Source organism: Xiphias gladius, chromosome 9, assembly GCF_016859285.1.
Source record: "Xiphias gladius isolate SHS-SW01 ecotype Sanya breed wild chromosome 9, ASM1685928v1, whole genome shotgun sequence".
Taxonomy (NCBI): domain Eukaryota; kingdom Metazoa; phylum Chordata; class Actinopteri; order Istiophoriformes; family Xiphiidae; genus Xiphias; species Xiphias gladius.
Window position 1 is genome coordinate 17839966 of NC_053408.1, and position 18484 is coordinate 17858449.

The following is an 18484-nucleotide window of genomic DNA, read 5'->3' on the forward strand; positions in this document are numbered from 1 at the left end:
ATTGTGTGTCTATCTGTGGTGTTTTATGCAGAGTTTCTCGCCCTCAAAACGTTTCCACCCCAAAGCAGGTTTCGCAGAGGTACTATAACCTGTTTCGCAGGAGTTGGACCATGTCTGGGTGTTTCCTGCGTGGCCGGCACGGCTTCAGCGCCATGCGTTTGTCCACGCGGGACGCGTCCACGCACAGCCCTGAGTGGAGGCCCCAGCTTGGGTCACAGTTACCGCAGTCACGACCGTAAAACAGAGGGAAGTAGACCCGGAGCGGGAAAACGTGCCAGGTACAGGGGGCACGCCCGTCCGAACGGCAGAGCGCCGCGTCTTCCCCGGCTCACGGCGCGCTTTCTCCCTCTGGTTCCGACGGCTCCGACTGATGATGGCACACCCACAAACAGTCACGCCACCCACCAGTTCCTGGAACAAAAATAAAAAAACTTGGGAGGGCCCGGGCTTGGAACTGCGGGGGCAAATGCGAGAGCTGGCCGTCCGCTGGGAACGTGAGCAAGTTCGCGGATCGGTGGGATTTTTTTAAGACTCAGAACGGGAGGACCGGCCACAGGATTTGTCAGTTGAATAAGATCTGTGAGGAATTTTAAACGCAAGGGCCCACAGAGGTAAGAAGCCCCTTTGCGATCCACAACCATTTTACGTAGAAAATCTGCCTCGTTGGTCCTTCGGTCAGCGGGTTTTTTCTCTCGATTTTTCCCTGTCGTGAAACTTGTTCTCTTACTGTTCAGAGACCGATACCAGTGTCTGTGTGGGTGAATGCCAGCCCTGTAGCCGAGGTCGGCACACGCACTTTCCTGTAGATATGTAAATTTTGCTAGCTAACCATCATTAGCAGTTTTCGTTACTCAACTGGTCAAGCTAATGTGTGACTACGACCGTTTGCTAGCGGGAGGGTAATTTGCCAGAAAACGTTGTTTTTGCTGAGAATGCTTCAGTTGTTACACACCCCGAAATGCATTTGAATGATTTTGTAATGTCTTCCTCGCGTACTCGGGCAAGCTCGAAAAACAGTCCAGTCACTTTAAAGCTCAGTCAAAGATGCCCCACTTTTGAAATATACAGTGTTACATTTTAATTTTAGCCCCGCTTTCGTTTCCCCACAAAAAAAAAAAAAAAAACACACCCATTTGAATGAAACTTAGCCTGCGGGGGAAACTGCCCTCGTCTGGGATGCAGACTGACTGCGTAAGGTGAGCCACACTTCGAGGTTTCGTCGGTTTAAAGGAAATACTGCCTAGAGAAAGCAAACAGTGTTACAACAATGCGAGGTCGTAGAAAAATGCTCACAAGCAATTTGTTAGACCACGAATGAATGTTACAGATGACCGTCACGTAAAGTTATTGCTGGTGCGTCCATCAAAGAGCTGGTGGAGAAGGCCTGCAAAAAAACGAAGGTCCAATTTCTTGTACTTGACTATGAATCCAGGCAAGTCAATGGGAGGATCTTTTTCTAGAGCAAGGGATCTCAGTCTTGCATGACTACAGGTGGATAAGAGTGGAGGAGCAAGTAAATTAAATGTCGAACAATTTTATACAGGGAATAAAAGTAAAACCATCTTAGGTGCAATGCATCGAGGAGGTCAGCGTTTGGATGCGAGTGGACATTTGTGCCCCACACAAGGCTTTAGGGCTCCATTTCAGAAATGTACAAAGACGAGGAAAAAATGAGAGAAATTGGAAGAAATAACAGAAAGAGAGAGAAGTCCGAGTTCTGAGATCAGAGACTGAGCTGTCATGGTAGGGACCTTAGATTTAAACCTCAGACAATGAGTCCTAATGACTTTGCTGAGGAGGCAGCAGTTAAATTGTTCTTTCACCTGTCTTTACTGCACTTTGTGACTTTGCTTCACTGTAAAATGTCTCAATTGAATAATACGTCATAAGTGCGAGTCCGGTATTAAAAAATGTAATCAAAATTACAGAATATTAACAAACTACAGTACTTGAAACAAATCATCATGTAGAAAAGGAAGCAAAAGAAGCAAAGTTTAACAACTATGCAGGTGGATGGCTTAATCTATAACAGTGAAGCAATTGTTATTAGTTTCTATAAAATCTTTAAAATGCTGAGGAACTGGTAACTCCAGTCCATCAGGTAAATCTATTGGAGGGGTGTAAGATTTCCGTGCTGTTGAGTGTGCTTAAGCGGAAGAGGTTTTTTTGAGTAAGTTTCACAAAATGCTAGTACTCAAGTACAAAATACATTAAAATTGTACTTACTTACAGCTCTAGTACTAAACGTAGTCACTTACACCTCTGAGTATCATTTCATAATGAGGAGGAGAGTCCACACAACCACCAAACCTAAATTAAAACAAGGGTTTTATCAAATTTATGATTTGTGCTGCCAGACTAAGACAGGAATTGACCTTTGGTTTGGTTACTCTCTGTTCACTTGAGACAGAGTTGTGACTGTGCATCATTGCTCCCCAAAAAGAAGCTGGAATTGTTTAATGGGGTAACATCGGTATCCATGATCTTGTAATCCAGAAAAGACATTGGCAAAAAAAGTCAGATTGGTTTGCTGTTTTTGCCAGTCATGTGCAAAATTTCTGCACAAGTCGCAATGAATATAAAATCCCAATCTTTTAATACACCACAAAATTACAGTGACATATTTTTTAAAGCCACAAATAATTAAACTAAATGAATAGAAAGCTGCCGGTTTAGGATGGCTAGAAAGCTGAAGAGGATAAGTATAGTTAAATCATTTTGGATTTTGATGGAGATTAAATAATTTCCTCCTCCAGAACAGAACTTTACATCTGTAGTGAACAAAGAAAACAATGACATTAATTCTTCCTTATGCTGCTGCTGCTAAGAAATGCCACTCTCAGTCAAATGCACAACAAACGAGGTAAAACCAAAAGAACTGGTATTATTTGGCTTTAAAAAATGCCTTATGGTTTTTGTTCCCACATTTCTTTTTTGTTACAGTGTTATCTCAGCATGCAAAAAAATATATTTACTCTTCCTCACTAGCAAAGGGGCAGCAGAATGGAGGGATATGTGTGTGTCCAGTATCAACATTTACAGAATCTTCCTTCTACACTGCAGATATAGAGATAAAGAAAGTTCAGGAGGCCAGTCCACATCCTCACGACTTAGCAAAGATGGATGCCAAGGAGAAGAAACAAGCCAGTTCTTTGAGCCAATTCTCTTTGATGAGTGACTTCTCAAAAGAGGAACCTCCATATTTCAGCAATGAGGAAAGGTATGTTTAGAATTAGTGTCATTATTTTTCCTCTGTGCCATCTTTTGTTAAATCAGGTCTTTGGTTTTTTATTTGGGATCTTGGGGTTGGAATATATTCAGGCTCCCTTTCCTCATTCCTCATCCACCCTTGCAACACATTGGCTTCCATTTGAGCCTGAGAAAGCAGGTGTTAGTAGTTTGACAATAAAATCTTCACTCAGCATCCTCTTACTAAGTAAGGGAGTCTGTCTGGAATGCTGCTGGTTATCCCATGTGAGTAAGTTGTGACCCTCTTGGTCTTAAGTGGATGCGGGATTCCCGCCATCCTCTTCTTGAAAATTTTTGCTGCTGCACCTCCATCTTTCTATCCTCTTAACTAAATAGATGTTCTTTTATGCTGTAAGTGGGCATTAGATATAAAATTACTAAATCGGTTCAGTTTTTGAACGGTTCCCTTTTTCATCCCACTTGAGTTTGCAGACCTCAATTATTTTATCTATTTTACCATGAGCATGAATGTTGTCATACTACTTGGGAAAAGTAGTATGACAACATTCATGCTCATGGTGGCAAACAAACAAAAGTGGCAAACTGAGTGTGAGCATGAGTGTGATTAAAAAAATGAAATAATATGTTTCAAATATATATATATTATATAATTTTCTTTTTATTTATAATTCATTTAGGCTAATAAGGCTACCAGGTAGAGTGGAACTAGTGCACTGTGGCCGATTTAGTTGATCTAGAGATAATGTGCAACCTAACAAATTGAGGCAGCAGTAAAAAACAATTTCTATGTTCTGCAAGATAAAATTACTGTTTTTGTCAGTGGAGTCTGGTGGCTTTGAACAGAGTGATGTAACTGCTGTTTCTGGTTAAACAAGGTCTATCTCTGTAGGGATCCTTTCCAAAATGTTGTCGGATACTTATAATAAAAACTTGGACCTGTTGGTGGCAAAAACAAGCACTTTTAATGGATGTACTTTGAGGAAAACTGCACTGTTTGATTACGTTTCAGCAGCTGTTTATCGGTTCCAGGTATACCGTTTTTGTGCAATAGTGGACCGATTACAAAGATTTTGTCGCTATCAATTATGTACATTAACCGATTATCACGCACTTGAACCAAACCTTAGTCTTCAGTTGTCACAATATGAACATAATGAGTAAAAGCAAATCTAAAGGTTGGATAAAAACATTTTTGGAGAAACACTATAATTTGCTATAATTAAGTGTATCTGTTATTTTTTGTTTACAGGAATCTGATACCAGTTTCAACAAAATCCCCTGTTGGTGGGCCAAAGGCAAAAACAGTATGTTATAGCTGTTTAATCTTAATTATAGTAGTTTCTGTTTTGAAAGAAATTGCTGTCAAAATGTCCGTTAATTTTCCTCTTATTTTACCTTCATGGTTTACAGGCAGAATATGACCTCAACCTCCCACCGCTGATTGAGGACTGGACCATAGAGCACGTCAAAGACTGGCTAATCATTAGACTTAGAGTACCAGAGCAAATTGCACAAAATCTATATCACCAACAGTTGTCAGGAGCTTGCCTGGTCTCCTATGAGAAACAGGACTTGTTAGAACTAGGTGTTCCACCAGCTCCAGCAATACAAATCATACGACAGGTGGAGAAGTTCAGGAGGCATTCGGAGACTTTTGAGCCAAGTGTGAGAACACCACTAAGTCATTATGAAGTCAGCAAAGGTGAACTATGGAAAAGTACAGAGATGCAGTTTGTGACAGGAAATATGGATGAATCCATGGAAACTGAAACGGTGTCATCAGATTCCGGAATTCAAAGTCTAAGCTCTACAGTGGAGATGTTGCGGAGAGCAAGAAGCAGAATAAGATCTGTAATAGATCGGAAGACAACAAATGACACACAATTACATACTGAAATTACTGAAAGTGCAACATTTCTACAATTAAAGACGCCAATATGTCAGATCCGGCCCTTTGACAAAAGCAACCCCAACATCTTCTACATACAGAATGACATTCTTCCTCCTGTAGCTGGTCCAAGTAATCTCCTTGATCCTGTGCATGAGTACCAACTTCTGCCCAGTGCAGATGAAGCCAGTGAAAGAGAGATCCTTTATGAATTCACAAAAGAAGTATTTAGTTTTGCTGCGAGCTGTATGAATTCACGAACCAATGGCACAATTCATTTTGGAGTGAACAACCAGCAAGGACAGGGACATGGTCAAGTAGTTGGACAGAACATCACCTCTTTCAGTAAGTATAATGAAGCATTTGAATCAAGTTTGAGTGAATACTTCGAAGTACAGAACGTAAATGCTGCCAGAATGTGCATCAGGCCTCCAAATTTCATACAAGTTCACTCACAAGATGGAACAACTTCTAACAAATGGGTGATTGAGGTTGATGTAGTTCCAACATATTCAGAGACACAACAGAATATTTTCTATACTCTATTGAGTATTGCATCAACAGAAAATAAACAACAATGCAAAACTGAATGCCTGTTTGTGCGGGATGGCCTGAGGTCAATCAACATTTTAGCAGATACTAATCCTCGGATAGTCCAAGAGAAGATGAAAAGTTTGGCTGATAAAGTCCAGTGTTGGGCTTCAGCACGAAAGGCAGCAGAAGAAAAGGATGAAAAGCAACCCTCCCAAAGCCACCAGGGTCAAAGGTTAAAACAGCTGATAACACGTGGAAGAGATGCATTCGAGAATTCCCTTCAAGTTATTGTTGTCACAGACAAATGTCATTCAAGCCAACTTGAGCACTTGGATTTTCTGAAAGAGATTAAGTTGTTTGCAGTACTCGATTTTGACCCAGAGTCTGATGTGAATGGAACATGCAGTTTTTACAGAGGAGATCGTATAGCCAATCTGCACTACCCACGCATGTATACCACGCAGGAGAGTGTAACTGCAATCATTGGAAAACTGAACTTGTTTAAGCAAACAAGTTGGATTTTCTGCAATGGACGTGTAAATGAAGAGGATGACACAGACAAGCCACTAACACCCAGTGAATGGCTTAAAAAACGCTCTGGTGATGTTAACAACATGGTTTCATTGCTTTGCAACCCAGATTTGCTTTCCAAGGATAGACTCCTGGTATTCATCCTTCACTCACCAGTAACTGACATCTCAAGCCCTATTTTGGAGACCTTCTGTGCAATCTATCGCACGCTGGAAGGGGTTGACAATATGTTATGCATCTGCAAAAACTCCAATATATTCAGTCACTGGCAGCACCTGATTAAGGTTCGCTGTAAAGAGGATATCACCAGTATATGCATCCATGAACTGAGTCTGAATGAAATATCAAGCACCATCAAAAAGCTTAAAGAACCTCAAACACAATCTTCCATGAGATTCTTGCCCTCCACTGGCTCAAGCTCTGTGCTGCTGGCAAAAAAAGATGAGGAGCTTATGACTGTTTTGGACATCTTGTGTGAAAATGAATGTCAGAACACAGAAATTGAAACAAAGGATTCCTTTCAGGAGTTCAAAATGAAAATAGAAGAGGACTTTTACAGAGGAGGACAGGTCTCATGGTGGAACTTTTACCTTTCTGAGAAGAAAGACAGCCTACCATTCATCAAACGAGACAAATTCAATGAGCTACATGACCTGATCACACCTGTGGAAGGCTACAAATTTCCATGTGTTATGATCAATCTCTTCCATCACCCTGGATGTGGGGGAACAACTCTAGCAATGCATGTTCTTTGGAACTTGAGGCATAAATTCAGATGTGCTGTTGTCAAAAACAACATGGCAACAAATAATGAAATTGCATCCCAGGTCATGATGCTGTTGACATATGGTAAACAGGAGCAGTCAAGATATACACCTGTTCTCCTCTTGGTGGACAACTGCGATGATGTAGAGGACCTAAAGCAGTGCATACTCAATAGTGTCAGGCAGCGACATAACAGTCTAATGGTAATAATACTAAACTGTGAGAGGAGCCAGTTCCCTGACGAGAGCTCCATGAGTAGTCGCATTGCGAATGTGTTCATCACCAACAAGTTGTCAGTCAAAGAGCAGAGTTTGTTTTCTGAGAAGTTGGAACAACTGAAAAACTACCATAGAAAACCTGAGACCTTCTATGCCTTCATGATCATGACAAATAATTTCAGTGAGGCGTATATCACGAAAGTGGTAAGCAACATTGTTAAAGATCTTGACATCACTACCCAAAAGGGTAGGCTTTTCTCCTTCCTAGCTTTGCTAAACAGGTATGTCAATGGATCCCATATGTCACTCTCTTTGTGTGAAGAGTTACTGGGGATAGGGAATGCTCTGTGGAAGAAAGAAACTCTTGATGATGAAATGAATCCCTATTCTACACTGATGATCACTTTCACTGTCGAAGAGCATGGCACCTATCGAGCAGTACGATTCTTACACCAAATGATTGCTAGGAAGTGTCTTGAATTCCTTACCAAGAAATACAAGGTTTCTCTGGCTGAGATAGTTATAAATATTTTGCACTGTGACAGACTCTACAAATCATGCATGGGAAAGGATTTCCTGGTCCAAAACATCCAAAGCATGCTCATCACACGTCACCGAAAAGCACAAGGAGATGACAAAGACACATTGTTTTCTCCATTGATTGAAGACATAGATGACGAGGAAGGACCTGACAAAATCAAAGAAGTCTTAGAAGGGGCCACAGAGAGGTTTGACAGAAGTGCAACATTGCCACAAGCACTTGCAAGACACTTTTGCTTGAAAGAAAAAGACTTTAAGTCTGCCCTCAAGTGGGCTTTGGATGCACAAGGGAAAAATTCTAATTCCTACATTGCTGATACAGTCGGACAAGTGTACAAGAGCCACCTTAAAAAGGAAATTGAACATTCTGAGCATCCCACTCCTGAAGCACTTGACAAGTGCTTAACATTAGGATTCAAGGCTGTAAATGCATTTCGGGATTCACAGGAGCTAGCCAAGAAAGATGAACAAGTAGATCCGTTTGATCTATACACCAGAAAGAGACCAAAGTCCTACAATATATCCGGCTATGTTGGAGAAACAGAAGTCATGATGGCTCTTCTTGACATCATTAAAGATATTCCTCTTTTTGCTGCCAGTGAAAGACATAAAAGAGATCAAATGCTACAGTTTCTCAGAGATCACCACCCATTGAGCAATTTATATGATCACAGCAACACAACCATGAACCAGTTTGTGGCTGTCCTGATAGACCATGAGAAATTCCTGATCTCATTGAAGTCAAGGCTGAAAGAAATGTTCTGTTTTTTTGAGACCTACTTCCAATACCTAAAGCCTAGGTCACAGGAGAGGGAATTAGCTGATGAAAGACACAAACGAAAAGTATCTGAGTACTTCAAAAGGTACATTCAAATATTCAGTAGTTCGGAAGAGGAGAAAGCATCTGAAACAGCCAGTAAACCCAAACTGAGTCTTCATCAGACCATTGTGGAGCAGAGGTATTATCTGGAAATGAAGCGAGCAGACTCGTTTGCTGGACTTCTGCAGTGCTTGAGTGACAAAAGTGGGATGGAAATGGAGCATATTCTCAAAAAGTGGCAGTTTATATTTGACAACTCACCCAGAGGATGTGTTACAGATACAGTCAACTTCATCCTGGCCAACATAGTTCTGCACAACATCAAGTCCTCTTCCAAACTGCTGAAAAAATATGAAGATTTGGTTGGCCTTCTGAATGAAGAACTGCAAAAGGAGGGTACTCATTCAAAATTAACAGAGCTGTACTACCTCTCCATGTTGCTCATGTGGCCTACACAAGACCGAAAGCTTGACAACTCTGCGACATACAAAAATATCAGCACGTACATCGCATCAGCAAAAAAATCTTTTCATCGGCGCTTCTCTCACATGTTTCCAGCAAGGAGTTCTATTGCTCACTTCTTCCTTGGGAAATCCAGTGGACTTAAGCGAATAGTTTCCAAAGTGAGACTTGATCAAATGTTGAAGAAGGAAGACTCTTGCAGTAGCCAAAGTAGTCAATCACGTAACCTTCACTATCTCTGGCAGAGTGGCGCAGCATGGAATGAGCCGGAGGTCCAGAGGAAGCTATTAAGGATTAAAGGGAAATCAGAAAATGGTGACATTTATGTCAACTATGGTGGCAACATGAAAATGCAGGTGCGTCCTGTTTACCTGGGTGATATTCGCAGTGGACACAGTCGGGAAGATGTGTCTTTCTACCTTGGATTCACCATGGAAGGTCCTGTGGCCTATGATATTAAGTATGAAAATGACCAAGGAACAAATTTAACTTGCAGATATTAACAGTTGTTTACCTGCAAACATTTACATAAAGAGGGTGGACAAAAAAATATCAGCCACGTTAAAAAACCCAAGGAAGTGGTATAACCGTTTCATGATTATGAGCTCATTTTACAATAGCATGAACACATGGAAATAAAACACACTGTATCTCACAGATTAAAAACCCACATTCATAATCTTCTTGACCAAATGTCATTAAAAATAGAATAGAAAGAGGTACAGTGCTCTACCAAACTAATAGGTGCATCCTTGGAAATTAATTATCAGTCTTTGTGGTATATTTCATAGCAGTGAAACTGATCACCAGTTAAGAGCTAAAAGAAACACTCAACATTATGGGTGACTAGCTGTGGGTTACCCTGGCTGCCTTCTTTACACGGAGTCCAACTGATTTGAGAATCTAACCATTTAAACAGTTAATTATGATTACAGACTGAAGGAACATTAAACAATGCTGAGCTTATATTGGATACATTGTTTATTTCATCATCATTTTTATGTCATTATATATGCTTATATAATTTTCTACCTTTGTTAAAGTGGCCATACATTTAAAATAAGTTACTCTGTTATTTGAGTTAGTCCGTGAACCACATACTAGCCACTTAAGACAACCGAGTTCAGCTACAAGTTGGTTTATTACCGACATTGCTGAGGGATATTCAAAGTAATTTTTAACTTTTTAATGCATTATATTTGCCATTGAGAAAGACATTTTTAAACATTTAGAATCTGTAGTATTTTCTCACAGAGACCTCAATAATGGGAAAACCCAACCCTACATGCACGTGTCTTTTACTAAAACTGAGACTGATGTCTTAATTTATGGTGTTATGTCATGTTTATCTCTGCTCAGTCACGATTTGCTTAATATACTCTGTTTCATGTTCATTTTTAAAGATTGTTGCAATTTAATTTAGATATTTGTAGAGCTTACATAGTGTTGTATTGAAGTTAAGTTCACAGACGTACGTGTATACATTTGACGTCATGATGATATGATGTACTGTTAAATACAGATATTTTTGTCAAAGCCTCTTTAAAATTGAAATACTGATGAAAAACTGAATGGGTTCTTGAACACAAGAAGATCCTTTACTATGGTAGCATATTACCAGCTGAGGCATTCTGATCTAATGAAGAATATATTCAACTGTTCCACTCTGAAAAGCTGTTTATCACAACAGTTTCTGTGTAAAATGCATCTGCTTGCTTTTATGGATTTTTTTTTTTTTTTATTACCATTGAGTGAAATGTAAAGACTGTGATATATAATTGAGCAATAATAAGACAAGTGGTAATTCATTAGATATCTAGAGATATCTGTTTTTACAGTAGTGGCAAAATAAAAGTATTACATAATTTTGACAAAATTCATTATAATTTTGATCAGCCTCCAACACATGGCAACTGTGTTTAAAAACTGACCACATCCAGTCATTTCTTTCACTCACTGTGTCAAAAAAGACATCTTGGTGTCCTTGGGGCACATGCAGAACTTCTTCAATGGCATGGTGCAGAAGCTAAATAAATTTGTGTTTACGTTTTGAACATAAATTGAACATTTTTTACAATAGTATGTAAATGTGCAAAATGGACTGTAAATAGTTATATATTATAGATTAGGTCATTGAATGCATTTTGTCAAAGCAATGAAAAGTAACTCACAGTTTAGTCTACATTGACTGCTGTTATAAGGAGTTTTGAAAAAGTGAACTCAGTATTGAGGAATGAGTGTTAGCAGCTGCAAAAACTGTAACATGCTACACATTGTTTGTTTAATTTGTACCTCAGTTATCTACATTAAATTCCAAATATAAGACTGGGATATTAGAACTTGTAACCAAGTAGCCACTTTTCAGATCAGGAAAACTAACTCTTAAAGATATAGTGGTGTATGTGAAGATTAGTGTGTTTTCTGTTGTCAGCCCTAAACTGCAACCATAGAATAACTATAGAGCATTTGTGACCATAAGTGACACCATAGACAAAATATTATCAACCTTAACATCAGTTGACAGGACGAGTGTGTTAAATGAACTAAATCAACCCATAACTACTTGTGTAGAGTCTATAAGGAAAGGAAACATTCACATCAATTTATTGAAAAGTTTTACACTCTTACACATTTTACACAGTGGCCAAGTTGGGGGTCTGCAGTTTTGTTATTTATTGGGTCAGCATTATTTAACAGTAATATTATAAATAATACATATATATGAGATAAGAATTAATGTACAGCATATAAGACTAATGTATGTAAGATAAATGCATACATGACAGAAGTAGATCTGACTTTATGTCTGGTTCAACAATCAGTCAGTGACAACTGAAGACATCCATACAGGAACTGCAGTGTGTTGTCAGTTTCCTTGTAATTTTTAGGTTTTCAACAAATGTTGAAATTTACAGAAATCCAGATAATGTTTGAATATGATCATGAAGTTTACCATATAGCTTCCCATGAACAAAATAATCTGCGCTTTCTCTTTGCATCAGACTTTCTGTCTGTGGTCCTCATCTCCCGAGAGACAAGCTGTGATGGGGCAGGGTCTCTGTACCCACAAAACTCAAACAGGGGTCATGGGAGACTGTTTGTCTTTCATTTTGATATTATATAATTTTTATGGCAATGCAATTGAAATTTATATTTCCCATTTATTTTTGGGTTTGTGTAGTTTTATATACATTTCCTTATTTCATGTATGGGATTTTGAAAGCTCACCTCGGAACAAGCATTGCAAAGTAGAACGGTCTATAAATACTATATATGCAATATTTGTATATTTAATGAATACACAATACTATGAATATACTTTATGTCACAGAAGTCATTCATACTCAGGTGAATGCTTCGAGTCTCCAAAAGAAGGAAGTGGATGAAAAGGACGAAGACAGCATGTCACGGAGGTTCACATGTAAGTCTGTGCCCACCATAGACCGACAGTGGAGTCAACAGTGACAGGGACCACAGGGCAGGGGTCCAGAAAAACGGGGATGGGGGCCAGATAACAGTAGTAGTAGTAGTAGTAGTGTTCCAGCATTCACTCCTCACTGCCAGTAAGATGAATCCTCCAACTGTAGCTTATTAAACAGGTCAGAACATCATTGAATTTCCCCTACATTTTAATCTATAACAAGAATAATGATCACAAACATTATTTGGTTTGGATTGTTTGGTTGTTGTTGTTTTTTTTTTTCTTTTTAGTGCTTTTGTTGGATGACTCCAGGATCAGGATGAGAAAAACAGCCACTGTCAGTCTATGGCGGGCACAGACACACATGTGAACCTCCATGACATGCTGTCTTCGTCCTTCTCACCTGCTGCCAGAGAGGAGCTTCACTCTGAGGGGGTAACACGTGGGAGCTTCAGGGATCTGATCAGATTAAAGCACGTGAAATCGATTCCAAGAAAATCTCACCCAATTGAAATCACGTAATACCAAATCAAATAAAAAATATAAAGTGAAGAAAATAAAATTCAAATGATTTTTTGAAAGAGCATGAACCCTGGAGGTCCAGCAGCCCTCCCACCTCCCCAGCTGTCTCCTCCCGTCATGAGGGCTCTCAGATTTCTCTCCCACTTGTGTACAGTGGCTGAGCACAAGCTTGTGTCTCTTAGTTTCTGTAGGAGTTATAGTAACAGAAAGAGGCCACTAGATGGCGCTGTTCTCCAGGTATTTGATGCTATCTGGACGTTTTTGGTTTACTCTCCCAAATGCATTACTTTAAGTGAACCCAACCGACACCAGTGAGTGCAGGCTTACTCTGTTGTTTGACTGACAGGCATCCCTTATGTCTATTAAGCCAATGATATCACCCCACCCCCAATATTGTGCCATTTATCTCTCATCAATAATGCTTTGTTTTTTTTCCCCCAAAATAATGTGACCGCAGAATTAATTGTAATACATTTTAACTCCTGTTTTTTTCTACATAATTAATCAAAAACTTCTCTGACTACTATATTTCTTTGAATTTTAATTGAGCCCTCTTTTGAATTCGGATTCTTAACATCTGATGAAGTCATTTGTCAAAGAACCGCCTGAAACACATACTCATTTAGTACCTACAGTGCATCTTAAATGTAAATTATTTTGGTTGTTTCCCTGTTCCTTTCATGTCTCTTGTGCAACGTATCATGGAGAGAAAAGGGAATGCGAGGTATTTATTAATCTACCCGTGTGAGATTTTGATCAGTTGAAGCAGTAGATGAGGACAACAGCGAAGCAAAGTCATTATTTTTGGGTCTAACATCCAGGACCAACCATGTGAGTGTTCAGCACAACAAACAATCTGTCTCCACTGATAATAAAAAAGAAGGCTATAGTGATTTGTTTCTGTTTGTGTGACACAATGGATCAGTATTTTTGAAGAATGAGCAGTCACGCTGTTTCTGACAAAGTTATTGCCACCTTGCTTGCTTTTTAGATAAATACTCTGTCTCCCTATCATCAGGATGGAAGTGATACAGCATAGGCTAGTGCGAACCTGTCTCCTGAAATTAAAGTGGCATGAATAGGCCTGGGCAGCCCTGGCCAAAATTTCTGTTACCGTGAATGGTTAAGTGAGTAGAAGGTGAACTGATCTCCAAAAGGCATCACGTTAATTGTGAAACATTCGTTTCAACATTTTACGCAAGATTAATGTATTATTTGTGTTTTGTAAAAATTTAGAATGAAAAAAAGGAAAGGAGCACCATACAAAAGTTTGGGCACCCCAAGAGATTTGAGCTCTCAGATAACTGTTACCAAGGTCTCAGACCTTAACTAGCTTGTTAGGGGATTTGCTCGTTCACAATCATCATTAGGAAAAGGCCAAGTGATGCAAATTTCAAAGCTTGATAAATACTCTGACTCCACAAACCCTGAACCAACAATCAGCAGCCATGGGCTCCTTTAAACAGCTGCCTAAGACTCTGAAAACTAAAATAACCGATGCCTACAAAGCAGCAGAAGACTATAAGAAGATAGCAAAGCGTTTTCAGGATCAGTGGCGCTCAAGTTGAGGTCTGGAAGACCAAGACAACCTTGAGGGAGAACTGCTGGTAGGATGCTAGAAAGGCAAATCAGAACCCCCGTTTGACTGCAGAAGACCTTCGGGAAGATTTAGCAGACTCTGGAGTGGAGGTGCACTGTTCTACTGTGCAGCTACACCTGCACGAATATGACCTTCATGGAGGAGTCACCAGAGGAAAACCTTTCCTTTGCCCTCACTACATAATTCAGCGTCAGAAGTCTGCAAAGGAACATCGAAAGAAGCCTGATGCATTTTGGAAACAAGTCCTGTGGACTGATGAAGTTAAAATAGAGCGTCTTTGCCACAAATAGCAAAGGTATGTTTGGAGAAAAAAGGCTGCTGTTAAAAACGGGGGTGAACTGATCATTCTTTGGGCTTGCGTCATAACTAGTGTCACGGGGAATATTTGACTGGTAGAGTGAAGAATGCATTCATGCCAGCGAATCATACATATGGGACTCTTATTCACCCGTACCACGGCATCAGGTACTGTGTCTGTCTTTTTTTTTTTTTTTTTTTTTTTTGGTTGGTTGATTCAGAATTGCTTTGATGCTGTTAGCTAAGAGGAGCTAACTGGATACAACTGGTAAGAGTTGTCCACCTTACTTGCTTCAAAGCGCCTTTAGACTGTGCGACAAGGATTGTGTGAGGTTACTGCACGTCCCACTGTGCGAGATGGGTCTCAATCTGATTCTGTATGATATTAATGTGAGGCGTTTGAGGCCGACTACGTGACGAATGTGTGGTGCATCGTAGTGCTATGATTAGAGCAGAGAAAGTTAATGAGAGCAGAGGCACATCAGCAGCTCATGTCATTTCCTTTTGCCTCCATCATTGTGGTTTGTGTGTGTGTGTGTGTGTGTGTGTGTGTGTGCGTGCATGCATGTATGTTTTTTTTGTCCTAAACCTTATTCAAACCTGTGACAGGTTTGAATAAAGTACCACACATTGGACAGTTACACTGTGAGATCTTGGGCCTAAATTTCTGACACAAAAAAAATGTTGAAATAAAAATAATAGTGATAAAATCACCTTTGATAAAAATGAAGTTGAGTTTCAAATTATTTCATAATGTATTGGTTCTTTTATTTTGCACTATTTACGTGTGATAATTCCATAATAATTGTTTGTTTATTTAATATTGAATTCTTTGAGTCTCCATAAACATGTATTTTGGGTGATATGAAGTGACGATCTGCAGTCCAGACCGTAAGAATTTGAATAGTTATGCATTTTTTGTTGTTCACGCTCTGTGCTTGAGCACAATCAATTTGAAAATAAAAGAATGGATGCTGCATTAAAATGCCAAGACTTGCCAAGACTCAGCTTTAATTTGAATAGGTTTTCATCAGTGTTGAGAGAACTGTGTGGGAGATATAGCCCTTTACACACATAGTGGCTAAAGTTTAGGGGTTCAAAAGTTTTTGGACGATTGGCTTCTAAATGTTTCTTGGGCAGCTGTGTGTCATTTCAATGTTAGTTCATGTACAAAAAAGTTCACATCTGGCTCAGAGTTGACTGACAGTTGAGAGTTGCTATTTACATTGAGGTGGAGTTGTCTGTCAATATGGGGAGTAAAGAGGTGATCGTGCCTGTGAGGAAGATAATAATGAGGCTCAAAGAAAGCAAAAAAATCTATCGGAGAGATATCAAAAGTAGTTGGTTTGCCAAAGTCATCGGTTGGGTACACTGAAAAAGCAGGTGCACAAAGGAAAAAAAAAGAAAAGGGCAAACAAGCTGGTAGACAGAAGACCACGGGTCTTATGGATGACCAGAAAATAATTTGCATGTTTAAGAAAAACCCCGTTATGACTGCACAGCAAGTCAAGAATGCTCTCCAGGATGTAGTCACATGTTTCCTTGTCAGCGATCAAGACAGGACTTCATGACCATAACCTCAGAGGATTCAGCACCAGATGCAAACCCCTGATGAACTTCAAAAACAGAAAGACCAGGCTGCAGTGCACAAAAACACACACAAAAAACCAGTAGAGTTCTGGAACATACTTCTATGAACTGATGAAACAAAAATCAACTTCTGTCAAAATGATGGAAAGAGGAAAGTGTGGAGAAAAAAGGAACAGCTCATGACCCAAAGCCACCACCTCATCTGCCAAACATGGTGGTGGTTCTCTTATGGCTCGGGCGTGTACGACTGCCAATGGAACTGGCACACTGGCATTTATGGATGATTTCACTGCCGACAGAAGCAACAGGATGAATGCAGAGGTATACGGGAGCATTCTGTGAGCTCGGATTCAGTCAAACGCATCAAAACTCATTGGACGACACTTTCATTATTCAGCCAAAGCAAGCACAGAGCTTTTCAGGGTGAGGAGGTGGAGTATCCAAGACTGGCCAAGTCAGTCACCAGATCTCTGTCCAAATGAGCTGCATTCCACTTGGTGAAGACCAGACTGAAGGCAGCGAGACCCCACAACAAGAAAGAGCCGAAGCAGGCTGCAGCGAAGCTCTGGGAGAGCATCACCAGGGAAGATACAGAGTGTCTGCTGATGTCTGTGGGTCACAGATTTCAGACAGTCAATGACTGAAAAAGATTTTTTACAAAATATCAAATATGATGATTTTCTTTGACTTCATGTGTATATGTCCAATTACTTTTAAACCCCAAGACTTTGGGCACTATGTGTTCAAAGGGCTTCATCTCCCACAAACTTCTTTCTCTATTTATGTTAATCCACTCAAATTCAAGCTGAGGCTTGACACTTTAATGTAGTATCCGTTACTTTGTTTTGAAGTGAATGTGCTGAAGCACAGAGCCTGTCCAAATGCTTGTGGTTTGGACTGGATACAACGGATAAACAAACAGCTAAAGAGCTCGTCCAATCAGTGTGGCTGTTGGTAGGAACTGTATTATAACTTCACTGGTGGATGGGTGTGCGTGTTCCTCCCATTGATCGTAGCTCATTGGTTTTGACAACGCACCACTCACACAGCACGGCTGTTTTTAATAGTCCCCTCATCAAAACGTATCTGCATCCCGGTCGCTGTGTTCCTTGCCTGATTGTTAAGTTACCGATTGCATGGATGGATCCCATGGCCGTCCATTTTGTGCTCTGCTCGTGTGACAGACAGCAGGGACGTGTGTCTGTCTCGTCTCCACAGCTCCAGCTTGGCTCATGGCATTTTCCTAGTTGTTCTGTGATATAATATTAAAGTGGGGGCGGCAGCGGTGCTCAGAGACTGGTTACGACCAGGAGAGTGAGTGAATCACATCACAGATGCATCAGTGGAAAGCTTACTTTAAGTACAGATGTTTAGCGCCCACTGGCTGTATGGGGCACCTCTCAGGTGTGAAAGTCTCTATCTAAAGTAGATTGTAGATTAGACAGACAAAGATGCTCTGCACAACTTTCCTAGGGGAAACAGGCTACAACTGGAAATGTGCAGTATACATCCCACCAAGTGCGCCCCCAGTGCAGTGGACAGGTCACCCTTTGTTCATGGTCACGTGAAATGCTTTTATAGAGCGCAGTGGACGTAGGACAATGACTGCTAAAAAAGGTAGAGAGTTTTACTGAACATAAGGAGCGAGTCATGTGCCGCTTTCGCCTAACCTAGCGGTTAATAGTATTGCTCTCAGCTCACATTTTTGCTCCACAGGTAGTGATAATCACATGGGTTAAATCTCAGTGGGCATTGGCAAAAGCATGCATTTAAAAATAAGTAAACATGCATGACCAATAGGGAAATTCGGTGAAAATACGACTGAAAAACACACAAGTGCAAGTGACATCTTTTTGTGACATTAACATCCATATTACTGGAATAGTTCAACCCAGCATGGTTAGTTTGAACTTAGCCTCATTTGGACATTTTGCGGGTGTGAAAATTGATGTCTAAATACGACACCGCGGCACCATTTACAGCTAAAGTGATTCGTTTAAGTTCCGCTGTCCTAGTTACTGTACAAAACAAGCCGCGGCCTCCTCGTGTTGGTGTGGAGTTGCCTTAAAATTCAGTTCCTCCAATG

At 40.2% G+C, this 18484-nt stretch overlaps 1 protein-coding gene across 1 annotated transcript; it reads left to right on the forward strand.

The window, feature by feature from the left end:
- The first annotated feature begins 292 nt into the window (after nucleotides 1-292).
- LOC120794097 (sterile alpha motif domain-containing protein 9-like) lies at nucleotides 293-10505 on the forward strand. Its single transcript, XM_040134762.1, has 4 exons — nucleotides 293-611; nucleotides 3064-3220; nucleotides 4460-4514; nucleotides 4621-10505. Exons 2-4 carry the CDS (start codon nucleotides 3120-3122, stop codon nucleotides 9469-9471), a joined length of 5007 nt encoding a protein of 1668 aa, XP_039990696.1. The 5' UTR covers nucleotides 293-611; nucleotides 3064-3119; the 3' UTR covers nucleotides 9472-10505.
- Nucleotides 10506-18484: the final 7979 nt, after the last annotated feature.